This window comes from Cryptotermes secundus, unplaced genomic scaffold (assembly GCF_002891405.2).
Source record: "Cryptotermes secundus unplaced genomic scaffold, Csec_1.0 scaffold705, whole genome shotgun sequence".
NCBI lineage: Eukaryota > Metazoa > Arthropoda > Insecta > Blattodea > Kalotermitidae > Cryptotermes > Cryptotermes secundus.
This window is the reverse complement of record NW_019726237.1, coordinates 354,501-382,281: the sequence shown is the minus strand read 5'-3', so window position 1 is coordinate 382,281 and position 27,781 is coordinate 354,501. Positions and strand designations below refer to the sequence as shown.

Genomic DNA, 27,781 nt, shown 5'->3' with positions numbered 1-27,781 from the left:
TCCCCGCCACTACAAATACTTCTCGTACTCCGCGTCAGGGACTGTCTGCTATAAATACTACAACACTATGATATTGTACAATGAGCGAGCCCTGTAGATGCTGTTGATAGATGACAGTAGACACCAAGCAGTTGTCGCTTGCGCTTGTTTTCCGTCACCATATACCTGTTGACATGGGGTGATCCCAGCCGATCCCAGCTACAGCCCTCCCGAGCGTGACGTCATACTCACACGCTAGGAACACATTATACCCTTCCATGATTTATTTCACCGTCTTCTAGTGCATACTCTTCTCTACTTCACTCCTCTCACTCANAGACACAACAAAAAGCACAATAAACACATGAAAATAGAAAGAGTGCTCCAACAGAAGAGGATAAACGTGACTTGAGTAGTGAATACGACGTAGGAAAAATCCTGAACAATTTTATATTTTAATATTTAATTTTTAACATTTATCAATATATATGATAAATATATATTTTAATTATTTTAATATGAAGACGACAAGGCATGTAATGAACTAGTTTAACGTTAAGCAAATAAGCACCTGAGGATGGCACTTTTGTGCCGAAACATGTAGTGCGAGTGAGAGGAGTGAAGTAGATAAGTGTATGCACTAGAAGACGGTGAAATAAATCATGGACTTGAATCAGTGCAACAGGACGCTAAAATATAACATCATCATACCCTTGCTGATTGAGCTATGTTCCGTAATTTTATGCGAATCGCAGATCATAAATTTGTTCATTCTATTGCAACTCGATAGATCGAAAGCGGTCACAGCGAAATTCCCCATATCAATGCCCTATGCATTCATACTACTCTGTTTAGTAATCCGTGATGTTCGTCTTCCATAGTTCCACAGTACGAACTGAAAATACCTATCGATCACTGTACTCGACTCCGATCGACGGAGTCGACTGACGTCAAAAATTGCAGCATGGCAGAAGTGCGTGGTGATGAAAGAAATGGGGCAGTTGAAAATAAATATTCAATTCTCTTGCCTACATATAACGAACATGACAATCTGGCAATTATTGTCTGGTTGATAGTGAATTATATGGATAAAAGGTCAATATGTGATAGTATAAATTTTATATATATTGGAAATATTGCGTTCTGTGTATTATTTGCGGTTTTGGTAGCGCAAGTACCTTTGCTAGTTTTGACACCGTGAAATATATTTTTCACGAGGTCCGTTACAGAGCGCAATGCAGTCGATCATTATTATATTAGTGAAAATAGTGTAGGTTCCTGAGAGCCTAATGGAGCTTTTCTGTTTGATGTTAGCTGTGTGTGTGTGTGTATATGAATGAACGAACAACAAAGGCATGGAGGTGTTTGAAGTATTATACATAGATATTTAGATCACTGAGGAAGGAACAACACTCGCCAGTACCTCCTTAAAGAAATTACACACTTTTTATGGAATCCAGGGATTCGTTATTGTACTGACAAGAACCAGCCACTGGGTCATATTATGATCCAATTAAAACCCATCCAAAGAGGCCACTTTCTTTCATATATTCATACTCAATCTTGTATTCATTTTTGCCCATGGATTATCTATGTCCTCCCATTCTTTATTTGATTATCTTCATAATATATAGCAAAGAGTACAAATTAAAAAACTCATTTTTTTTACTTTTTTCACACTTTTGCATGCTCTTAAAAGGTACCTTCTTTATAATAGTACTGTTCTTTAATGACAGGAATTGATTTTCATACTTCTCTTTGTACAATACAGTGATTATGAGTATGAAATAATCATTATTGATGATGGAAGTCCAGACGGAACGCTGGAAGTTGGAAAACAACTTGAGAAAATCTATGGCAGTGAAAAAATTGTGCTTCGTCCTAGAGAAAAGAAACTTGGTCTTGGAACAGCTTATATTCACGGTATCAAACATGCAACTGGAAATTCTATTTTGATCATGGATGCAGATTTATCACATCATGTAAGTTTGTCATCCATTTTATTGCAGAACAGATAACAGCAAGAATTACAGAAAAATGAAAATCGTGGAAATTGAAGAGACTGCAAACAGTACGATTTGGAAGGGGTTAAATTTGAACATATTTAACATATATTTGAAGCAAATTGATATTTATGTTTTAATATAATAATTTAACACTTAGCATTTACTAGTAGCTAAAAATGTTTTGATTTCTAAGCGGAACTTTGTTTTTACTTTGCAGCCAAAATTTATCCCAGAATTTATAAAAAAGCAGAAGTCTGGAAACTTTGATGTTGTTTCTGGAACTCGGTACATTGGTTCGGGTGGAGTATTTGGTTGGGATTTCAAACGAAAATTAATCAGCCGTGGAGCAAACTTCTTGACGCAGCTGCTACTACGACCTGGAGCTTCAGATTTGACAGGCAGTTTTAGGTATGTTTTCTGTACAGGCATTTAGTGTTATTTATAAGTGTCTCGGCTCCAGAAGTGTGTCATTTGCCATAAACTCCAACAATTAAGAGTTTTAACCTCAGTCTAAGTCTGTTGAAAATTTAATAAATTCTATATTTTGGGATTAGAAATTCTGTATTGTACCATGTACTCTGTTAGAACTTAACCAGTGTTTCAGAGGAGCTTTCTGCTTGCTTCATGTTCTTCTTTTCATGCTTTTTATATCTTTGACTCTGAAGATAGAGGCAGTACTTTCCTCAGAAATACCTCTGAGCTTTGCTGCATTGCATAGCATCACATCCCAGATGATAGTACTCTTCACTGGTTTAGTGTAAGATTCAAAAAGAAAATTATAAAAATATTACTCTTGTTCTAGAATATTAACATCTTAACAGTATCTAAATAAAGTATACTATGATCCTGTAACGTATTTCTGGATCCCTGACATTGCTTGTATCAAAACTGATTGTTGAAATTTAGCATGAACCCACCCCATCTCTCTTATCATCTTATGTCAGTCTCCATCATGGGTCTATTCTAAGCAGTTTCCCTACCAGAATTCTATATATCTTTCTTGTGTCCCCTCATTGTCACAAGTATTCTAACAAATGTAAGATCCTTTCTTAAGATCATTTTCCTTGGTGTTCTAGGCTGTACAAGAAGGATGTGTTGCAGAAGTTGATTGAAACCTGCGTTTCTAAAGGCTATGTTTTCCAGATGGAAATGATAGTCCGAGCACGACAACAGGGCTACACCATTGGCGAGGCAAGAATTTTCCTTCTCTTGATTAAGAACTAATTCATTCCTTACAGTAACCAGGGCTTCAGGAATAAAACACAAATCCTTGCCACTTAACAAAATATATTTCTGGAGCCTTGCAGTAAACCTGCTGCAGATTTTCTCTAATTTTGTTAACATTTTTACAAAGTCAAATTTGTATTGATTTATGGGAAAGTGGTGTAATCTGCATTGCTCATGAAATATGTACACCCTTATTTTTAAGATCTGCACTGAAAGCAGGATTTTACAAAATGTATTCTAGATTTTCCAGTTATGTTGAACTTTCCATATATTAATGTGGTCAAGATGTATCACCTATCACGGGGTTGCATTCCTGATAGTACACTTGAATGTGCTGTAATTGAAATTCATGGGAAAGATAAGACTAGGATACTGGTTCAGTAGCTGACATTCCTGTTACTCTTTCTAGTTGCTCTGTGCTAAGCAGAATTTGGAGAGGGTGTTTTTGTATTAACCACTAAAACGATTCATCCATTCTGAAATCAAAAGTAATATTCACACCCACTATGTCGAAAGGAATACATCAGTCAAAACAAATATGGACCTAGTTAACTTTCATGGAAGTGAAACAGATTGATCTTGTTAAGCACGTAGGTAAGTCAAAAATTATCCACACTCTTGTTTTTCCAGTCCATATATACAAAAGTAGGGGTTGAACAAGTACTTCATTTTTCTACATAGTCTCCTCGCTTTTCGATGCACTTGGTCCAGGGGTCCAAAAGCTTGCGTATTCCCTCCACGAAGAAGGTTTTCATTTGGTCGCGCAACCATTTATGCACTGCTTCCCCCAATTCTTTGTCCATAGAAAATCAAAAACCTCGTAAAACATCTTTGAGCGGTCCAAAGAGATGATGGCTGTAGGCAGGTTGTTCCAGCACCTCAAAACACAAATGGTTAATGGTTTCAACGGTCTTGCCGTCCTTGTGTGAGCGTTCATTGTCATGCAACAACAACACTTTCTTCGACAATAGGCCTCGGCGTTTGGTGCGAATTGCTGGCTTCAGATTGTTGGCCAGCAAATCACTGTAGCTTGCACTGCTGATCGTACACCATTTTTCCAGGTAATCTTCCAGTATAGGCCTTTTTGAGTCCCAAAAAATGGTTAGCATCACCTTTCCCATGAAAGATTGAGTCTTGAATTTCATCTTTGTTTGCATTTCCGGGTGTTTCCACGCCATACTCTGGCTTTTGGATTCTGGCGCATAGTGATGAACCCACATATGAATTTCAGCCCGACACACANTGGTGCGAATTGCTGGCTTCAGATTGTTGGCCAGCAAATCACTGTAGCTTGCACTGCTGATCGTACACCATTTTTCCAGGTAATCTTCCAGTATAGGCCTTTTTGAGTCCCAAAAAATGGTTAGCATCACCTTTCCCATGAAAGATTGAGTCTTGAATTTCATCTTTGTTTGCATTTCCGGGTGTTTCCACGCCATACTCTGGCTTTTGGATTCTGGCGCATAGTGATGAACCCACATATGAATTTCAGCCCGACACACATTCCAACCAGAGAAATCGGATCACTATTCTTTGTTAATCATTGGTGCACACTTTTAGCAGAGTGGCCATGTTTACACTGTCACAGCATCAAGGTAAAACTTAAATCACATGACCACAGTAGTACCAACTCTAACAATGCATGCGTAGGAGGCAGTGTGACAAACCTAAAGATGTGTTATGGAGAAAGTGCGGATAATTTCTGACTTACCCTCGTAATTGTCAAAAGATTTTGGTTTTTTTGTTTTCAGGTACCAATAACCTTTGTTGACAGGGTTTATGGAGAGTCAAAATTGGGAGGTTCAGAGATACTACAGTTTGCAAGAGGTCTTCTCTATCTGTTCGCAACAACGTGATTGCAAAAGTACTTGCAAAATATTGTATTTTAATTAAGTAAAAGAAATTTATTTTTACCTAGACACTTACTGATGTACACATTCAAACGACCACGAAGAACCATATTGTCCTCACTTTTCAACATCCTGTCCCTTAAAGCTCATTTGGGAGTCTAAGTTGCAAATGTTAAGGAATTAGATTAGCATGGGGATTGACAATAACTTGTAGAGGACCTTGATGGGACTTTTTGATGGCAACGAATGAAGAGAGACTGGTAGGGTAGACAGAAATGGAAGAGGGTGTATGACTATATCAAGCTTGAGGACAGGAATCCTGCTGAAAGTATGGTATGTATAAATACATGTTAAAGTTGGTAACCACATTGATCAAGCAGCTGAATGAGGGAAGTGGTGTTGGAGGGCAAGAACACCATTTTGACATCGGGATGGTTAAATTCCAGACCCTTTAGGTTGTCAGGGGACTGTCGAGAACAATGAGAAAGTTTGGGATTACTGAGCATTTGGACTCCATCCATAGTTCAGCATTCTAAACACTGGTTCTCAGAGTGTGGTCCATGAACACCTAAGGGTCTGTGAGATTATTTTTGTCTTCCTATTAGAAGGAAAAAATGTTGTATTGATTATTTTTAATATTTTGCAGAATATTGTGATGCTATTATTTCTTCCTGAATGGCCTCTGTCCTGGCTTGGTTAATATCCATCCAAGAGATGAGAATACTTTGAAGGACCGCAGAATTCTCATTATTGGATTTTTACTTCAGCTTAGGTCTTTTCTTGATTGGTGTCTATCTTGGCTTCCCGGCTTACTGTCATTTCTTCTTGGTCATTCTTATTTCAGTCAGCAGGCATGCCATCATTTGTTCCATCTCCATAACATGCTGATATAGCGATATAGCTCCCAATACTGTGGTTTCCAATCCAACCACTTCTGACACCAGTTGTCACAATTTAGGGGTGCTACTATAGATGGGGTTGGATTAGTGCCACCACTTATCTCCATAATTCACAAATCACCACAGCACACGCTAAGCCTTTTCCAGCCTGCTGTGTCTTCACCAGCCATTCCCTAGCAACGACTTCTAATGGTGGAGATTATTCAGCTTCGCGCACACAGGTTCTATCTTCACAGTCTCCCATGTAGAACTCAACTGAACTCTAACTGTCCTGGTTATAACTTCTTGGCATGGACCACATAGAGAACACTGTTCTTCTATTGTTGCGACCGTGTCCATTGCTGCAAGAACATGTTTACCCAGCTGTTGACCAAAAATGGGTTGCATGACCCCATTTATTAAGGATCTGCTGCTCTAGCAACAGGCGTTGTCACATGAACATTATCCAGCAACTGATCTACATGCTACAATACTGTTAAAAGGTGTAACAGGTAAAATGTTTGTAAAATATCATAATGAACATTCATTGACTATATCTAGAAACAGAGCTTTGAAGCATAAACCTGTCACAGTACACATGTTGATATAAGGAAAGTTAAGAACCATGATCAAAGAAAATGATCCTGTACAGCAGACCATGAGAAGTCTTTCCTGTAATATGTATGTCATCTGAGTCCAGCTTTTCATCACACCCAGTTGATAATAAATGTAGGCAAGTGAGATACAATAAAGAAATATTCTGCCCTTCTAATGAAAAAAGCTGGCATAAGCATACTGCCAAGTATTTCTGTTAAATAATGTTTTCATTTGGAGAGTTCTATTTTCTGGGATGTAATGCCATGTAGTTGAATGAAAGCCAATTGATGTTTCGTGTAACAATACCTCCATCTTCAGGTTCGAAAATAAGCCAGACAAGAAACCAGCATGAAGCAGGCAGCACATTTATTTCATTCTGTGTGGAAGTATAGTCTTCATTTTCTTAATATACAATTTTATTTTCAAAATCATATTCTTACAATTTTTATTCAATTAAACCGTCTTTTAGTAAAAATCTGCTAATCACTGAAACAAAAATTGTGAAAAACTTGACTTAGACAACATTCAAATGCAAAGAGATTCTGTGTCTTTAACTTGAGAAAGAAAAGAACTTGGAATTTCATACATTTATTTTAATACACAATTTATTATGAAAACTAAACTATTCAATCAATATAAATCTGATATGCAGATATTCCAAATTAGGCTAAATCTTCAACAAATAATGTGACAATTTAAATATTTTTTAACAATGGACAGCATGTCTTTATTAAATATTAAATTAAGAGAGGCTGTCTGTTACGAACGGCATCTCACATTTGTTAAACGGCAAATTGTGCATATTGGTAGAATGATATTTTCAGTTTTATATCCTGTAATTTTTCAACAGTTTGGATAGCAAGATGATAACTGGCAACTCATACATTAAGAAAAGGCACTCACTAAAGCAGTAAGAGTTCATATACAGTGGTATTACCCATATAGCAAGCAACCAACATTCAGGGAATTTACAACACTGTATATGTCAAGGTCAAACAATTTTATTATTTTCTTTATCTAGCAATCAATGTGACTCAAATTCAGTTAATTCTTAAAAGAATAAACAAGTGAAATGGTGTACTCCAACTTGGATATCACATACATATATTTGCTCCAATGAAGTTAAGTAACAAAATCATCTTTTGGACTTGGGAATATGTTGGATTAAGTCTCTGTGATAACTTTGATATTGTTATGTCTTATTATAGCCTCAACATATTGGCTGCAAAATTCACCATTCAGTTAACAGACATTCACAGAATACTCCAAAATGGACTACAGTTCTTCATTTTATATAATATAGTTTCAGTGGCCATGTCCCTTATCTGATGTACTGTACTATTCAGGTTGTTTCCCAGTTTGGTTCATGATGAACTAAAAGTAATGCAACAGGTCACAGAGTATATCTGTGTGATAACACATGTGAATTTCAGTGACTGAGTTGCGACTAAAGTCTACTTCTCAGTCTCTGGTTAAAATTTCAAAAGAAGATTGCCTATCCTTACATAGGATTTTCATGGTTTTACTCAGTCTCTCCATGCAAATTTGAGGATAGCATTTAATAATAGGCTGTGAACTCTTTTCCCACATCATCTAACTGATTCACAGTCATCCTATTGGTTATATTTAATGCTGCATAATTGCGGCAGTTAATACAGCATTGTACAATAATTAAATAAAGCAAAGTATTGCAGCGTTTAATTACCATATACAGGGGCTTTAATCTACTTATTTTGTATTCTGAAAACTTAACACTATATACATTGGCAGTGCCAATTACCAACTTCTCCTTATAAACACATTTTATTTTACCACTAACAGCAAAAAAGAAGTCTGCAAATATAGTGATTTCAGTCCTGGCACACCTAAAAGAGCAAGCATATATGAGTATGTATCATCAGGGGATTCCATGTCCCACAACAAAACAACAGAAATAATTAAATCATTATTACATAAACTGTAACTGCAACAGTTAAAATAACATAAAATTGTGGAAAGTCAGGATTCCATGACTGTTCTGAAACTCTTGTAGAATATTATGTAATTTCTAAATGTTCCTGAAACTTGTTTCCAAGATACACTATAAAATGGTCAGGCAGGCAGAGAAATTCATTTGGTGCTATTTAAACTTAGAAGTCCAACACTATTGACATAAAGACCCACTACTTAAATCAAATTTATAAAGTAGTACAACTACTTCCCTAATTATTTTAATATTGTAACATATAATAATCATTATTTCAGTCTTCCAAGTGGTTAGTTTCCAAAAGGAAAAAAAAATGTTAGGCCTTGCTAACGAGTGGAGAGTGGTAGGCCATTTAAAAAAAAATTCTGAAAGAATTATTTGATTTTACAATAATTCATAAGTGCCTCTTGCATAAAGTTTCACTTATATTGGTCAACTGGTTTAAAAGATGTGGGCTGGAATGTTAAGTTCATATCCTTCTAGGCATTTGTCAAAGCGATAAGTTGCATTATAAATATTTCATATATAAAAGTATCTCTTATTTCATATCTCTAAAAGTTTTATTCAAGTAGCTTTTTATTACTGATTCTCGTGAAATAGAAACAAAACAAAATGCATTTACACTCCTACAAAGCATGACTTCCAGCAGACTAACAGACTTACATGAACAAACATGGAATTCACCAGACAACTTTCAACATAGATCTAGCATGGCATATTTTATCTAAACTTGTCATGTGGTTTGGGAGATAATCCTGTTGATTAGACAGCTGAAACATGTATTAATCAAACTTGCAGCACCAGGTGTAGGTAACATGAAAATTGGTGTGTCATGCTTAGATTACAGTTAACAGAAAATAAAAGTGTCAAGAGGGGCTTAGTGTTATTATGTATGTAACTGTGATGGATTATGTATAAGTGTACTGCAGTATAAGGAAGTCCCCCCCCCAATACTCCACCTATGTGTGTACATTACAAGGATGTATGTTTTCTTCCATGTATGAGATGTTCGTTTCTCTGTTCCTGTTGTTGGTTATGTGGCTGAAAAATATGCTGCATCTCATTATGAGACAATCACATTCCCCTATCCTTTGCACTCTCCAAATCTCACAATTCCAGACACCTACATATGAGAAGTTTTAAAAGTGAGCATTTTCATTGGCTGCTTACTGATAATCGACAGACTCTATAGTAAAACAAAGCATGTACTGCAATGCATTCCATAGGACACTACCTAAAAAATGTTTAACTATCCTGACCAATGACTGTAAGTGGGTCTCCAATGTAATGGCTCTAACTTTGTGTAAATGTCATCATCTTACAGAGGGACAGTGATTTATTTAGGTAATGAAATATTTAGGGGTGACTGATATTTGGGGATCCTTTATACTAGACTGTTGTCTGTGTTGCTTTTATGTATGTTACTAAGAGTGACAGTTTGAACAAAGTCAGTGGTTTTCCATGTTATAGAAGCCATATGGGTTGTAAGCCTTGGAAAAATTGCTACTCATTATGAACATTTTTCTGTTCTCTGTTTTATGACATTGCAGTTACAAATCAATTTCAATTGAGTTTTATGAGAATGGTCTTCTGTAGCAGAGGTCTGGAGAGAGTGGAACCAGAAATTGTTTTGGAGAGATTAGATATTTAATATTGCACAAAGTTCTTACTATATGACAACTGTCAAGAGCATTCATCATTTGGCAAATTCAATGGTAGGAACTATGAGTATATATTATTTTCTTATATAACTTGGGTCACTCCTTTTAGTTTTGAAGCAGAGACTGGATTCGGAAAGAAAGCACTAAGCAATACCAAAAACCTTAATACAGTCCTAAATATAGGTTATTAACTGCAGGAATATAGACCAAGTTGGATGCTTTAGTGAGAATGCCTTGTGCTCCAACACAATTATTTGAAAGCATGTATACAAGCCGTTTATAAAAATTATAACAATTAGTTCTGGCATTTTAATTACTTAATACATACCAGCACATATCACTTCTGGTATAATAATAATGAGCTATTTCTATTAAAATGAAACATTAAAATAAAATACAAGGTAAGTTTTTGCGACTATTTGGCTACTGAATATTTCGGTATATTACACATTATATCTATGATATTGCACAGTTTAATGTTATGCCTTCTGAGGCCTTACTTCCTTCAGCTTGGAACATACAAGAAATGAGATGGTATTGCATAAAATTAAAATTAACCTCTCATTTCTGTTAACAACTATATATTGTTATTGCTTTAGTTAATTATAAATATGATTCTTAAAACTAAAGACTAAGCATTATTAAGCATTAAAATGCCATATTTATTGTGTAAATAATTTTGTATCTTTCTACAGTAATAAAGAATTCAAGTAAATATAATGCATTGTACATTTTCAACATTTAAAATAAATTTATATTAAACCATCCATAGATAGTAATATATGTTTCACATAATAAATATGGCATTAAACATAAACATGCCACTTACAAAACAAGTTTGAACTAAAATTATAGGATAAAATCACATTTATGCTAGTCAAAGCAGGAAAATTCATATCGTTAATATTCTTCATGAACAGTATAATTTAATAATAAGTGGTTTATATATTCATGAGGACTAAAACTGTCTACTTTGTATAATATATTTTATGCATATACATGTTTTGGAAACAACTATAACAACAGTGACTGCAAGCTTTGATACATAAACAAGCACTCAAATAATAATGAAAGGATGGGGGGGGGCAATAACTATGTAGATATGCAATTAATGTGTACATAAATCCTGCATTTACATAACACTCAATATTAAGCACCAACTTTTCATCCAATCGTTGATAATGAAAATTTGCCTTACAATAAGAATGCATTCACCAAATCAAATATACACTATATTCGTTGTATTACTTCATTTTAGAGTATTTGCACCATGTCAGTACCCATCTTGTAGAAGCTAAGGCACTGAAAATGAGAATGGCATTTAGATAAACCTTGGACCAGGTGCAATCTGTTCTTACTTGGTCATTCACAAATAGCACTTTGTGGCAGCATTGGTTTAACATTAATCACACTGAAATACTTAAAAAAATGAGTTGAATTATGAAAATGCCTATAGTTAAAAAAATCATAGCAACAAATTAGTCTGATACAAACTTTGAAATCTGAACATAATTGAAGTTTCACACCTATCTTGAAAATATATGATGAATATAGGAACACCAAATAACTGCACACTTGTGGCATAGTGTGCTCTACAATTACAAAGAAACTAAATACACATTCACACAACACATAAAATTTGGTTCTTCAACAAAGTCAGCAAATAGGAAAGGCACAATGGAATGCTCATTAACTGTACAGAAAATATATAAAATCGGTTTCTAAATTAGCAACATTACTTCAACTTAAAAACTGTTATCAAATTAACTAAAGATACTTATACTGCTGCAGATGACTAAAATGCAGTGTCATGAAGTTAACAGCATCATTCATATTGCATAAGACAAACATTATAATTACATTATCATATATCTCCTTTGAAGTTTCATAATACAATTTTGTTTTGTTTTAATCAGCATGTTATCTGTTTCTCAATAATATGCATGCATCTTCTATTGTGCATGTAAAAACACTGATAATGATCACATCAAAATACTTGCATGTACATTAAATTGATGGCTTGGCAATACCTATACAGTTATTATAAAATAGAGGACAGCTGAATCAGTGAATTAAATCTAAATCAATCAAAAAACCTGCATGTTAAACTTCTTTCAGTTAATTTTCTCACATATTATCTGTGAGGAATGACCTTATGCTGATTTTTCTCCTATCACAGTAAATGGAATTATGCTTTCTAATTTGAAATTCCAATAAGAACTTCATTGGACAAATATATTTCATTTTATAAAAGAAGAATATCCATATTAAATGAAAATAATCTGGCCTCAAAAGGGTTGCAGCACATATGATCACTGTGTATCAAAATTATCTGAAAGGGAAATTTTGCAGGATGTTTTATGTTTTAATGTTCACATTCTTCTTACAAGTTATCTGAAATGGTGACTAATAGTAGTATATTTTGAAGGGTGAACAAACCAACTTATGCTATGTTGGAGGGAAGGGAGCACATGAAAGCTAGTTTAAAGGAAGATTTCTTACAATGTCACTCAGCAATTCATAATATATTCTTGGAGTACCATTTATTTTACAGGAGACCCTATGCATTTAATTAGTGTCAGCTGCTTATAACTATAAGAAACACATTTATAAAAGTATAATAGGCATTACCAATAAACCATAAGGAGTGAAGTATAATGTTACTGTGGATTTTACTTCTGACTAGCTTCTATCAAAGGCATTCGGCAGCATAATGAAACTTCAAAGAAATAATGTAAAAGTGACTACATAAATCAATTGGAAGCTTTAAGCTTTACTTGCAAATTTCTGTATACTGGTAAACTACATATTACTGTATTAACAATAAGAGGTATCATACATCACACATACTGAAAAAAAACTGAATTACTTGCAAAACAAAGCAAACTGTCATGCACTATATATTTTTATAGCAGAAAAGGTTATTACAGCTTCATGACCGAATGAAAGTCATATACAAAATTCAGAAAGGAAGCAGGCACAGTATCTATGTGCTATAGATCACAATCTGCAATAACATCTAACAAAACAGGCATTTAAAGAAACAAACTGAATTTCTCTACAGTGGAAGACATGTGTGAAATATGTTGTTTTAAAAAATATATATATATTATTAAATTACATTACTTTCCTATGTCATTCTACATTAGCATTACTACAGAAGACTATGTGCATTCTGCTTGCTAACATGTATAAACTGTTGAAACCAGTTCTGGAAACAACTTACAGTACCTAGCCATTCATCACAAATTGCTGATGAGTAAAACTATGAACTAGATAACATTTATCAACATAACATTATCAGCTAGATACATATACATACACAGCTGTCCTTAATGATTCCTAAAGCTAACTACTTAAAATATATTATTAAAGGGTTAAAACAAAATTTGTAAAGGATGTTGCATCAAAATACTTAAGTATTAAAATGCAAAAGACACAACCTTAATTTTCTATTGTTAGAAGCTACACACTGAGGTGGCATTGTATAAATCTAAACGTGCTGCCATCTCCAGACTCATTGCACATATTCTCAGGACAGGAGAACTTATGTACATGTCTTCATACATGAATATCTTTATGTTACAATTTTCACTCTGCTCTCAAATTAAGACTTTCAAAACCTTCTGTTGTAGTCATCAATAAGGCATGGAGAATGTAAAACTGAGAATCTGAGTCTGCTGTTTTGTATATATGATCTGAGATTTTTGCATACATTCCATATATGTGCTCCACTAGCATTAATGCTTCAAACATGTATGTTCCTTGTAAGACTGATTTTAATTACAGCATTAACCCCTTTATGGACATAAGGCAGAGCTCTGTATATGGGTATAGTGTGTCTAATGTTATAGGAAAACTATCAAATGACTTAATTTGCATGGGTAGTCTTGGAAGTGCAACTTCTTGTCATGTTCATAGACAAGTGGTGTGTCACATTTTCAGTCTATGAACACAACAGGAAGCTGCAATTCCAAGACTGTGCCTGTGAATTAAATCATTAACCAGTGCAACAAGATGCTGTAATGTAATATTATGACTACCAAATTTTTCCATGGTTCTCCTATGGCAAAAATTAGAGAGATAATTATATTTTAGGTCGTTATTCTGAAATATGTTGTCAGCACTGTTTTTTTAAATACTGTAATTTACATATAAGTTTATTTTATTGTATTGGGTCTTCATTTTGTTTGTAATAAGGTTTTGTGAAGCTGACGGAAATATTTTTGGTTGGTTACTTATGGTGCTGTCATTATTGAAACTATATAGCACTAATGACAGGATGATTAATGAATGTGAAGCTCTTGATGGAATGGAAATTGGCAGGGGAAACCAAAGTACATTGAGAAATCCCACCCCACTGCCACTCTGTCCATCAAAAATCCCATGTGACCTGATCTAGGATTGTACCCAGGCTGCTCCAGTGTGAAGTCAATTACCATCTGCGTGAGTTATAGCATGACCTGACAGAATTATTAAAGACAGCATATTTATTTTAACAATTAATGTGCCCCCAAAAAAATGCAGTATAAGAAAACAATTAAATCATAACAGTGAAACATCCACATAACTGGCACATTCCATTCCCCATATATCTATCTATCTTCCTGTTGCTCCCACTTGGAGCATAGGGCATCCTCCATGAAACACTTCATTTCACTTCAGTTTCTTAATCTTAGACAGTCAGTAGGACTCCTTGGATGGGGAATCAGCCCATCACAAGGTAACTGCACACACACAGAATAAACGCAAACAAACGTCCATGCCTTGAGTGGGATTTGAATCAACGATCCCAGTATTTGAGTGAGCAAAGACATTTCATGCCTTAGACCACATGGCCAATGTGGTCGGCCCATTCCCCATTCATGTAGGACAACATGGAGTTTACCGTAATGTGACTGCATACAATGTCACTTGTCCACTGAACAACACAGTTTTTCATGGTGGGTCATGTGGTTGTCCTCATAAAATACCATTAGTCAGATATACTGACCTCAATGCTGCATATAACCATTGACCTCGACACATCTCTAAATCCACAAACTGAATGCTGTGGAGCATCAGTCACCAGTTCTAGTTCAATCACAGCTTTTGGGTAGAAGACAATTCTGTTTTAATCTGGGGATGGAAACACCTTCAGAAGTACTTATCTTTTCCATTATTATGTTTTGTTTCCTAAGTGTTAATATACTTTCTAAAGAAATCTGTAAAATATGACAAGAGGAAGAAAATAGTTACATTCCCATCAAATATACCTTTCATTTTCCTGCATAATATGAGTAACGTTCGGTATACCAGCAAAATTGGATATGCACAAGCAGTGAGTTTTCCAGACAGCACAGCCATGAAGTAAACTTATGCATTATTGGCTGGTGCAGCTTGGCCTGAGGAGCATACACCTCTTCTGCCTAAGTCCACACTCACAAAAGAACTCACTGTATATGGAGTATCTTACTCTTATATTTGTACAGATTAATGTGACTGTTCATACATATGTGTAATGTGTTGTACATTGTACGTTGACCACTGAACGTGTGTGCGATTGTATGTGTGAAAGGATGAGTAAGTGAATAGTGTGGTATATAATTCTGAAAAATATAAATTTTCTTAAGTCCATATAATAAAGCAATATTGGTTTATTTATTTCTTCCTAAACTTTGGATTATATTAGTCCTATATTAAAATGGATAGATCTGTGTAGGTCTGGACTACAACATTTGAAAGTGTTATCAAGCAGTGCACAACCAGATAGTACTGCAGCTTCTTAAATAAGAATATTAACACCATCATTGCCCTAAAAGGTATGCTGTCATGATAAAATTCTGTTCATCCTAAAATCAGTGTCTATGTTAGTGGATTCTGCCACCCCATTCATCTTGGGTCTAGCTACGAACTATCATATTTGTTCTGATCTCTGATGACTAAATCCATAATTCTTCTGTCAGAAAGATGGAATTATACTACCCTGCACACAGGTTATGTTTCTCCATAGTTCAGTGCTACATAAGTTTGTCTGTTCTAACAGCTGAGTCTGACTGCAACTGATACATTGAAGTGAAAGACTAGAGAACTGCAAGATTCAATTGTGATGAGAAAATTGCACTGACTTTCTCTAGAAGTCATTCCCAAGAAACACTATTTTCAGTAGGCAGTACAGAGTTCCTTAGGATTACAATTTTTGCCTATACTGTATTAAATAAGAAAGACATAACATTAAATCAGTTTCCTCATCATTTAAGTTTCATGAATATGTAAATCCCACATCATTTTACACTGTCCATGTGCAGTCTGAATTCCATTTCTTCTTACACAATGGGTTAGACTTTTAGCCAAGCCATGGAATTCACAATATTCTTTATTCCCAAAAAGGGAAATCTGAGGATTTTTAGTGACATTTTTCACTAATTAAAGCTCCCCCCCCCACACACACACACATACACGTGCACACACACACACATAAAAGAACAGTTTTTTTTGTCACTGCCTCAAAACACAATCAATGCATCTGTACCACATTACACTTAAAAAGCTCCTGAAATAAAATCAATATCTATGAAGCCTTTTGCTCATGCAAAATGTGTTATAATGTCACTACTCAGCACTCACATGAATAATGGAAGGTTAAGCCTTTCCCATCCTTTTTATTTCCAACCTCACTCCTACTAGCTACAAATTAATTTACTTTAAATTGAAAAATAAGATACTTTGGTATGGGAAAATATAAAACTCCTGCCAGCTGTTGTACCTATATATGATCTACTGGAAGGGATGTCAAGCATTTAAAGAACAAACATTTAACACTCAGCATGTGGTCATAGTGTGGCAGTATATTTGTATCAGTGGCAAAAGACTGCTGGCAGAGGATATGTATGGAAAAATTAGGATGTCAGGATGTCAGAAGCCTTCTAACATAGGATAAGAAAGGGTTAAGGCAGGAAAGCATGATACCGAACAGCACATAGAGAATTAATTTTGTGAATATCTGAAGGCCTTTTGTTACTTTTCTGGAAGGGGTCACTGAGAAGTTAAAAGTCTGACTGAACAAATCTAAAGCAGTTTTGTTCAACCACTTTACACAGTTCATTACACAAGACAGGGTATTATATAACTACGTTTCACTTTCAATGTTGTTCATCTTGCCATAGAACATCCATAGTTCATGTCATTTATGAAGTACTGCTATAACCAATACATATTTGATTTCAGAGAATAAAATTAGTGATAAAATTTTATGCTGCAAATTTTCGCATTCATTTAAATGTTTGCATAAACATAAGCATCACAATATGAAGATTTATAAAGGCATGGAGGTAAAGTATACATGCATGCATAGACACACAGTCTTAACTTCCACATGAGATAAAAGTGAGCATATTGAGAAAGAACTCTTGATACCCACTTGGTGGGGTATTAGCAGGTCTGGACATGGTCATGAAGAAAAAAACCTTGGCTCCTGCCAGGAATATTTCCTTTTTGGAGATAACCTGCTCTCATTTAAGTTACTGAATGTAACTCATCTCAAGTATGAGGAGTGAATCACAAATCTCACTCACAGCCTCTTGCTGCTGATGCCTAAAGTGCTACATTCATTTTATGGGCTTTGGCCATGCCAGTGTTAATGTTTCACTCAGCAATGTAAATCAAGTCTTAAATAATAAACTTTCTGCTTCCTATACTGGATTTGATACATATGTCCTAGAGTGTGTGTGTGTTTATATATACTAGTCAGTAGGTGGTGTATACTTGTACACAGCTACTGGTATTAGATCATGTATACAAATGATGGAAAACAAAGCAGTAATTGAACAGTAAAAGTCAGTGTGGTTAGATACTGCTGGCAACTTCTAACAGTGTGTTAATAAGATGCTTATTTACTTCTTATAAAGGTTTAGGGTTCATTGGAGGTACCTTAATAACCTTTATGAGTTCTGACCATAAGCCAATAATTTTTAATAATCTGGTAATGCAGTAAGTTTGTGGCCAGAATTTTGTTAGAAGGTATAGAATTTTTATGAAACACTACTTCTCTTTATTCTTTACAAGTTTTCAAGCAACCAGATACAAAAAAATTTGTACCTCTTCTGAGAAGATGCTTGTTCAAGCATACAGTAGCTTTCACAGAGATATCAAATGGAACAGAATTTTACATTTTATACTCTATTACATAACACTGAAGGCATTATTAATCTGCCTTCATGCCCCCACACAAACAGAATAACCCAGTTTTTTTATTTAGGGTATAAGTAAATTTGCATCACAGATAGCGCTCCATGCATTTTTAACTTCAAAATGTGGAAGTATGCAGTCAGCTGTACACTCTGGCTGTTTTTCCACCAGGGAGAGCTTACAATACCTATTGGGCAGGAGGTTTCACAGTGGGCCCTAGGGCCAAGTTGGATGCAATGACAGAGAAAAATCCCTTCACCTCCTGGAAATTTAATCGTGTTCATACAGCCAGAACTACTGACTTTAGTGACTAAGATTTAAATTAAGAATTATTTATGAATCAGAAAGGTGAGCCAAACTGTTCTACAGACACATAAAAAAGTCAAAAAATCTCAAACAGCATTAATACATACATTCCATTATGAATTCAAACCGTAACAATGTCTGATAGTATTTTAAAATATTAAATATCTAATCTTCAATTCTGCAATACTGGTTATAGCTGTACTCCACAGCTTCATTTGTTAAGTACTAGTGACAGTCATAATGAAGCTCATGATTATGAAGTCCATATGCAGCACTCACATATAACAAGCCAGTCAGTATCACACCATGAACAGTTCTATATAGCGAGTGCCCATGTTGTGACGATTCTTGTCATGAACGGCTCGTTCTGCATCAGCCCGTGTTGGAAAGGAGACAGTTGCCTCACCAGTGGGGTGTCCATCGGCGCTACGCTGCAGCTGAATGCACTCCGGGGTGAGCTGCAAGCACATAACACACGCACATGCTTCAGATTTTCATCGTCACTCTTAACTTTCCAGACAATAACTGTTACAATATTATAAAACAAAATTCTCTGATCTTTTTGGTCTTAAAAATGTCTTCTTCCTGTGGACTGACATTTCATAATTATCTTGGGGAATCCTATCCAAAAATCAACACACTTTCCAATTTAGTATATACTTGTAAGTTTCCTCTAACATTTGTAGTGGACCCAGGATAGCTCAACCGATATAACAACGGGTTATATGCTGGATGGCTGACATTTGATTCCCGGCAGAACTCAAAAGGTTAGGTCACTATCATGTTATTATTATTTAACACACAAAAAAGTCGATACAAAGCTTGCAGATGCGTTTATAATCTCTAAGCATATAAATCATAAAAATTTACCTACTATTGTTTATTATTATTATTATTATTATTATTATTATTATTATTATTATTATTATTATTATTATTATTATTATTATTGGGCTGAGACTGAGTCCACTTGGTACTATGGCCAATACTGTACCAGCCCCAGATGATAGATGATGGTGACTGTGGAACAATCGGTGGAATAAAAATTGGCAGGGGGAACCAAAGTACTCAGAGAAAACCTGCCCCAGTGCCATTTTGTCCACCACAAATCCCACATAACCAGACCCAGGCTCGAACCTGGGCCACCACAGTGGGAAGCCAGCGACTAACCACCTGAGCTATGGTGCAACCCTAACAATTTACATTACAACTGCTCAATACATTGCATAAATATTATACTATTTTACTTTTTGTACAAAACTGAGTGTCTGGGAGGATTATACAGGAGTAGGGTACAAAGCACATATAGAATGTCCTCAGAAGATTAAGACGTGATCAGTAATGGCAGAAATATTGGCATCTCAAGAACTTAATTATGTTAACATACCAATCTGATATATATTCATATACATAGTTTATTAGTAACCTGTCCTAGAAACCTAAAAGTTGAGAGATGAAAAGCAGTTATGCCCATCACTGACTGTTATTACTTTCATGATGACACCACCTGTGCAGTTTTATTTAAGGAGATGGTTTCACAAATTATTAAAATTTAATCAAAACTGTTTGACCTGTTTTTGAAAAAATCCACATTTTAATCTTTTGGCTCAATCTTAAGGCCCCCTGTTTTTGTGCTAGGAAGTTCATATTCACCAGGCATTGACCCATAGTGGATAAACACTTAAATATCAAATATAAATTAAATTTGCAGGATTGTTCAGGCACTAGTGAGATACACATTTATCCATTCATACATACAGGATGTAAATAAATATAGATTACAACCCTCTGTGGTAGATAGATGGGTTCAAGCTGATCATATTTTGTTAATACACCCACGTCCAGAAACGTTTCCTTTTGGCACTAACGGTCACAAAATTTTCCGAGAGGATGCATAAGTTTTAGGACATGTTATCGTTGTTTTACATTATAAAAGTTGTTCAAAATGGTGGCCGCCGACTTCATTATGTTTGCACCGCCTGGCTATGTTATGCTGGACTCTTTGAAAGTTTCCTGGAATTTCCCAGATGGTTCCAGCTGCTATTGAAATTCTTGCCACAAGATCATGTTGTGTCTCCACTAGAGTCTCGTACACCAGGCTTTGCATGTACCCCCCGGGAAAGAAATCCAATGGAGTCAAGTCAGGAGTGAGGGGCCAGGTTATTAGGCCTCCATGTCCAATCCATATGTTGTCAAAGCTTTCATCCAAATACTCAGAGACATTAGTGCAGTGTGCTGGGGCACCATCATACTGGAACCACATTTCACGACAGACTTCCAAAGGCACCACTTCCAGCAGCTCCAGTAAGGCCTCTTGGAGAAATGTTCAGTAAATTCCACCAGTAAGCCGCAGAGATAAGGGCATCCTCCTTCACATTTCAGCGGCCCTAACACGTAAGCAAAGTGTTTCCAGACATGGATGTATTAACAGAATGTTATCAGATTGAACCCATCTATCTACAACAGAGAGTTGTAACATATATTTATTTACACTCTGTACACACACACACAGCCATACAGACAGAGAGACAGCACTACAAAAGCACTTACTTGTATTCAGGGTACTGAAAACAAGTAAATCCATCAAAATCTTGAAATAAATTTGTTTCATCACCACAATACTTTCTCATATGTGATACATACATGAGAAAGTTAAATGTCTCTTTTATACTATGATCAATTGAACAAGGGTCATAACATTACACTGCGTGACAAGTGGAAGAATCTTAAAATTACATAAAGTTCTCAAAGTCATGAGACAAAGAGGACAGCATGACAATTCAAGACTGACTAACCTTCACCACATTAGAAGCTTTGCCACTGTACAACTAACAGACATCCCCCACCTTGTTTGAATCTTACAATAGTTAATATTAAAAATATGCCTGATACACATGCTCAAGTTTTAAGCTTCTAGTAACTACATTATGCATGGTCTAACAAGCTGTATGACATATCTGACCAAATCGTCTTCAGTCTGCCAAGGGTGAGGTTCATATAAATTCACCCCTGTAACAAGCTTTATAAACTTTCTGTAAGCCATTAACCTCAGGATCTCATTTAAATGGACTGTGTATGACATACTTAAGTATTCATAATATAAGGTTACCTGGGAAATTTAGCCACGAGTTATGCAATGGCAGTTTGGGCTTTTGACATACACGTGAGTCAGGTTCGGTATTGGGGCACAAGGGGTTAACTTTTAAAGAATTATAGAGCAATTAAATTAAATCTACATTTCAACCACAATTCCAAACTTTCAGGCCCTAAAACAGATTCTTGTGAAACTTATAACAAATAATGTCCACTGCCCTAACGAAGTTATAAGTCACCCTGAGTTTTGTAAAAATTTGCTTAGCTCTCCAAAAATTTACCAAACCTCTTTCATTTAATATCCTTATATCAAATTAAAAATGTGAGCTTCAGTGCAGCATCAATTATCATAAAAAAGAACAGACAATAAGACAAGAGTGTGACACATAAGAAGTTCCAGATAGAACCCATCTACTTCCCTATTGCAGACTTCCAGGCATACAAATATTGTGTTGTTAATGCAAATTCAAAATCCAACATTAAAATACAGTTTGGCTCATGAACTGGCATACTGCACTCCTGCACAGAAATGCACTGAATCCTAATCAATTCTCTTATTTCCATTGCTTGCAAATTATAAACATATTACAGACTGCCATTATCATCATATTGGGAAGAACTTATTAAGACAGATTTTATCTGTGTTAAATCTGTCAAATAAAATCTCAAAGTTTGCACCATTGGCATGTTTGTGTTTATTTATAATAAAAAAGAATATGTAGGTATTTTTATGGTCTATCTCTGTACCAAATTTCAAATTCTTAGCATCAATGCTTAATTAGTTATTGCCATCAAACTTAAAGACAAATATGGATTTCATTCATCTGTCATTTAGTGGTTTTACATTGTTTTCCCAATTTTTTTTAAGTTCTATTGCACTGTACTAAGTGGTGCTACAGTTGCCGTTGCCAGAAAATTTTCTGCAACCACCAACTTGTTATTATAGATCGTACGAAATTATGAAGCATGAAGTTCAGGTAACCTCCAATGATATAATGTTGATTCCAAATTTCATGAAAATCAGCTTATTGATTCAAACATTCAAAGGTGGACACAAAGAGACACATAGACAGCATGGTAATCTCAGAACCCTGCCTTCTTTCTTTAAAGAAGGGAAGGTAAGCAAAATGAAAGAAGGGGTAGAAAAGAAACAAGGGCATTTTATTCTCTTAATTCGGTTTAATACTTTCACATCTGAATTTTTTTCATACTATTTAAAAACGTGTTTCCTCTTCAGATTTTAAAAACACAGCAAATACTCAGCATGCATTAACTTAACTCAGTGGTTTCATGCAAATGCAAAGCATAAGCCAAAAACACAGTAAGATTAATTTCCACTTACTGATGTTATGTGTGTTCGGATGGCTGGGATTCAGATAATCGATGCTCCACTGCAAAATGTAACGAAAATCATTCGTTAACATTTCGTTATAAGCAAGGTGATAACATCAATGATATTGGAGGCTGAATCTTTGGCTGTAATTAGACAACAAACTAAACACTTATTGAATATAATCTCCATAATAAAACATTAACAGATATAATACTTGATTTCTTTAATAACTGTCCAAATCAAAGTCAAATTTAAAAGAAATTTATCTTAACATGTTTCTCTTAATAACCGTACAAAATTGACAAAGCTAGTACATTTTAAAATTACAAACTACACATTTAGTTTCACTTACTTTTCAACTTAAGAAGTTAACTTTTTTGCTCTGAGTCCAGCCAGGTGCTGTGTCAGAGGTGAATCCCAAATGAGAAATGGTGGAAATAGTTTATGTTCACTGATCAGACCTACTGAACACCTCAGCGGCAGTGATAAATGAGTAATGGAGCATTAGATGAATGCACACTGGCAAAGAAAAAGCAAGTAAGGAGCATCAGTGGAAATTAAAATAATTGCAGATAACCTAACAAGTGTCACTTTGACAGCCATAAACTCCATTTGGACTGCTCTAAGACAGAAACCAGGCCTCTGTGGTAAGAAGCCAGCATCTAACAACCTGAGGTGTGACATAGACAATATTTCATATGTGGTTATATGAATGTTGAATGCCTTTCTAGGCATATCTGTAATCCTGCAGAATGCCTGTTAAGTTTGCTTCATCAGTCCGCCTGTATGAATACAACTCCAGAAGTGCTGAATGGATTTTCATGAAATCTGATATTGGTGCATTTTATGAAAATATGTCAATATACTGCAAATTTTGGTTTAAATTGGACAAAAATAATGGAGACTTCACATGACAACCTTATGTGTTTCTGCGCACATCTCAGGCATAACTTAGAGCAAGTAGTTATCAAAATGAACAATGTTTCAAACAAGTTATAGAGGAAAATGGAGTACACATGTTCAATACTCTTTCCTTGTGAACCTTAACGGTTTCCAAGATAATTAAAAAAAGGTATACCATGTGTACATTCCTAAACTGTATCCCAGAAACTCAATATTGACATTCTGAATGCACATGAAGAATAGTGAGCAATCAACAATGGTTGTCCAAACACACACAATGATTAATGGATTCTTCTATTCATAATAATAATTAAATGAAGCTTTTTCCACCAAGTATCTTGTTCATCGTAAAATTTCAATTTATGAATGGCATTCCGTATATAATGCCTCATATTTTTTTGTGTTAATATGTGATGTCTGAGCTGGATGTTGGTGGTGTTGCAGTAAAGGTTGAACCTTCCCACCAATGTACTGTTAGTTTGGTTGTCGTGCAACAGATAGCGACAGCAGAGCAGTCTACCAAAATGGTGTCTGACATAGAAGTGCATACGAAACAGAGATGTGTTATTGAATTTCTCACTGCCAAACAAATTGCACCCATTGACATCCATCAACACTTGCTAAAGGTGTACGGAGACGAGTGCATTTCAACAGCAGCGAAAGTGAAGTGCACGACAAGCCACGCCCTGGGTGTCCCTGCTCAGCTGCCATTCCTCACAATGAACAGCACCTCAATCAGCATATCCATACAGATCGGCGGATAATGACCAGGGAACTGTGTGCATGGCTTAATATCAACTGCAATGCATTGGAAACGATGTTGGGGAAGCTGGATTATTGCAAAGTTTGTTCCAGGTGGGTCCCGCGGACGCTTACACAAGACAACAAAACTCATCGAATGGAAGTCTGTCAGGACCTATTGCACCAGTATGAGGCTGAAGGTGACAAGTTTCTGGACACCATCATCACCAAAGATGAGACGTGGTGTCACCACTATGAGCCGGAATCCAAAAGACAGTCCATGGAGTGGCGACATCCGGATTCCCCAAGAAGACAGAAGTTCAAGACACAGCCATCGGCAGGGAAAGTGATGTGCATGGTCTTTTGGGATAGGCGGGGTGTGATTTGTTGGATTTCCTGGAGCCTAGTGAGACTGTCAATTCTGAGCGCTACAAGACGCTGACTAAGCTGAAAGCCTGCATTTCCTGAGTCAGGCCAGAGAAGCAGACAACCTTTCACTTGCAACGTGATAACGCTAGACCCCATACCAGTTTGGTGACCACCACGCACATTGCAAAGTTTGGCTGGACTGTAATACCACATCCACCTTATAGCTCCGATTTAGCACCTTCAGACTTCCATCTCTTTGGGCCTATGAAAGATGGACTACTTGGGCAACATTCTCCAGACAATGATGCTGTCATTGCAGCTGTAAGAAAGTGGCTAGCCTCTGCTGGTGCAGACTTTTACAGATGCGGCATGCAGGCTCTTGTTCATCGCTGGCAAAAGTGCATAATGAATGGTGGTGATTACATGGAAAAATAACTGTAAGTAGCTGAAATCTTGCTCTATTTAACTGTGTTATTATACTTTCTGTATCTGTTGTAGTTTTCATAAAAAAAAAATAGGAGGCATTATATATGGAACGCTCCTCGTACATGACAACAGAGGCCTGCACTCTTTCAGCAAAAGATTGCAATTAAGAAATCCTGATTGAGTTTAGATTGTATCGAAATCATATTTTATTCTTTTGATGCAGTGCTCTGAAATTTTTATGTTTATATTAAAACATTATATATTTAACTTCTCCTTGGTATATGTAATAGCAATGAACAGCAGAGCATTAATATGGATTATTTATTCATTCTGTATACAGCCTTGAACTGTGTCCAGTTTGAATAAGTACCAAATAACAGTGAATAGTTACATGGGAATTAAGTGTTTTATTATAAAGGAAGGGTCTCTAAAATATGGCACCTCAAAAATCACTTCACTTTCTCACACTACTCATATTTTCTCATTTTATATACAATTTGAAGGGTGTGGGTATTAACATGTAATTTATAATTTCTTCTGAGGAACACATCTGTGAAGTGTATTCAGTATACTTTCACAATTTTGTTTCCTACAACTTCACATGTTTGACTTTACTAGAAATGCATGCTGGCCAACAGCCATTAATGGAAAAGATAAGCATCAACAGTCAGTATAAATGTAAAGACTCTCTGGTATAATATCATTTTCAAATTCAGATTCACTTGATGCACAGTCTTGAAATTTGGTGTGGTAACTGATATTTGAAAAATATGGAAATGATTTGCATATAATTATTGTTTATATGTAAATATTCAGACACATTCCAACAATAAGAAACTTTGAGTTTATATCTGACTACTGGAAATTATACATAGAAATGGATCACTAAATTGTATAATTAATAATGTATAGTTCCTGCTAACTTCATTATAAGCTTACTGACTCAAGACATTTGAAGGAAAATATGTGTCATAAGTTCTTCCCAGAAGGTTTTGTTATTTATCAGCATTACAAAACATTTCTCACAGTGGAATCCTAGATATCATACTTAACCTCTGTTTGAATTTACTTTAAACAATAATCAATGTGACCAAACTACTACAATTTGTATGAAGACTTCATTTCACCACCTTTAAGCTTCAGCTATATCCCATACAGCTGAGCCTTAAAAGTTACGCACATCTATGAAAATTAAGTAAACCAATACAACACCTACTGTCTATAACATCAACCACTAATTACCAGTAGACACCGTCTGGAACCTTAATAAATATAACCAATGCTGCATTTCTAATTGGGCCAAATTATAGTCAACCACACATTAGAAAGCCAACTATTTTGTGTATCCCTGAAACCAAACATACCAACACCAGGCGAAAAGGAGATATTACAGTGACACCCAACAAAATACTTCTTAAGCTTTCAATTCTTCAGCCATAAGTAAAGCCAATGACAGCTGTGCCTTCAGCAAATCAAGACATGAATGTAAGAATGTTATTAGTCTTCGCAAATACATCAAATTCGTATTTCCCACCTGCTAAGAAGAACTATCAACTTGTATGCAAACTCCAGATCTGTGTTTGTGTGAAATGCTTGAAAATTGCACTAATTTCCAGATAGTGAAATCAATGTCAGTACATTAGGAACACTTGCCAAATTGTAGTTGCCTGCTGCATGCTATAAAAAATGGCATAACTCAGAACTCAATAAATCTCAGCAGCTCTAGGAAGTCTTCAGAAATAAGAAGCCAGAGTGTAAATTTAAATATTTATAAATAAATAAACAAAAATCAAATATATGAAGTTCAGTCAAGCTGTAATGAAGTAAAAATGAAGATATAATATATACCTATATGTAATATATCTCTGATGCTAAATAGCTTTGTCACCATTAGAATTTCTGATTGTGTGTAATGTACATGCACTGATCATTAGCTCTGTCAACAGTACTACATTTATATCTGCAACAAATGAAAAGCCCAAGGTGGAATCAAAAATCACAAAGAAAGTCTATCAAGAAGTCCATCCTTTTTTTTTTTAATTCATTTAGTGGGGGGTGGAGTCCAACTGGGTCCACTCGGCAGGGCAGCCACTGATTGGCCTATTGTAGCCTGCTCTGGGTGATTATGATGATGGAGAATTTGGTGGAATGAGGATTGGCAGGGGAAACCAAAGTACTCGGAGAAAACCTGCCCCAGCGCCACTTTGTCCACCAAAAATCCCACTTGACCAGACCTGGGATTGAACCTGGGCCACCACAGTGGGAAGCCAGCAACTAACC

The 27,781-nt window shown here is 35.6% G+C and overlaps 1 protein-coding gene and 1 long non-coding RNA gene across 2 annotated transcripts; one reads left to right on the top strand and one right to left on the bottom strand.

Moving 5' to 3' along the window:
• The first annotated feature begins 912 nt into the window (after positions 1-912).
• LOC111864087 (probable dolichol-phosphate mannosyltransferase) lies at positions 913-5,131 on the top strand. Its single transcript, XM_023851084.2, has 5 exons — positions 913-1,074; positions 1,751-1,961; positions 2,203-2,393; positions 3,062-3,176; positions 4,964-5,131. Exons 1-5 carry the CDS (start codon positions 944-946, stop codon positions 5,066-5,068), a joined length of 753 nt encoding a protein of 250 aa, XP_023706852.1. The 5' UTR covers positions 913-943; the 3' UTR covers positions 5,069-5,131.
• Positions 5,132-19,062: 13,931 nt separating this feature from the next.
• Positions 19,063-24,295, bottom strand: LOC117282274. The gene is made up of 3 exons (XR_004512983.1): positions 23,415-24,295; positions 23,072-23,120; positions 19,063-19,094 (listed from the first exon to the last, which is right to left on the bottom strand). It is a non-coding gene; the product is annotated as an uncharacterized LOC117282274 (long non-coding RNA).
• Positions 24,296-27,781: the final 3,486 nt, after the last annotated feature.

Coding starts and splice junctions, on each gene's coding strand:
- LOC111864087 (XM_023851084.2), top strand. CDS start 944: ATGGCAGAAGTGCGTGGTGATGAAAGAAATGGGGCAGTTGAAAATAAA. Junction 1,075..1,750: donor GTGAATTATATGGATAAAAG/GTCAATATGTGA, acceptor TGTACAATACAG/TGATTATGAGTATGAAATAA. Junction 3,177..4,963: donor AGGGCTACACCATTGGCGAG/GCAAGAATTTTC, acceptor TTTTGTTTTCAG/GTACCAATAACCTTTGTTGA.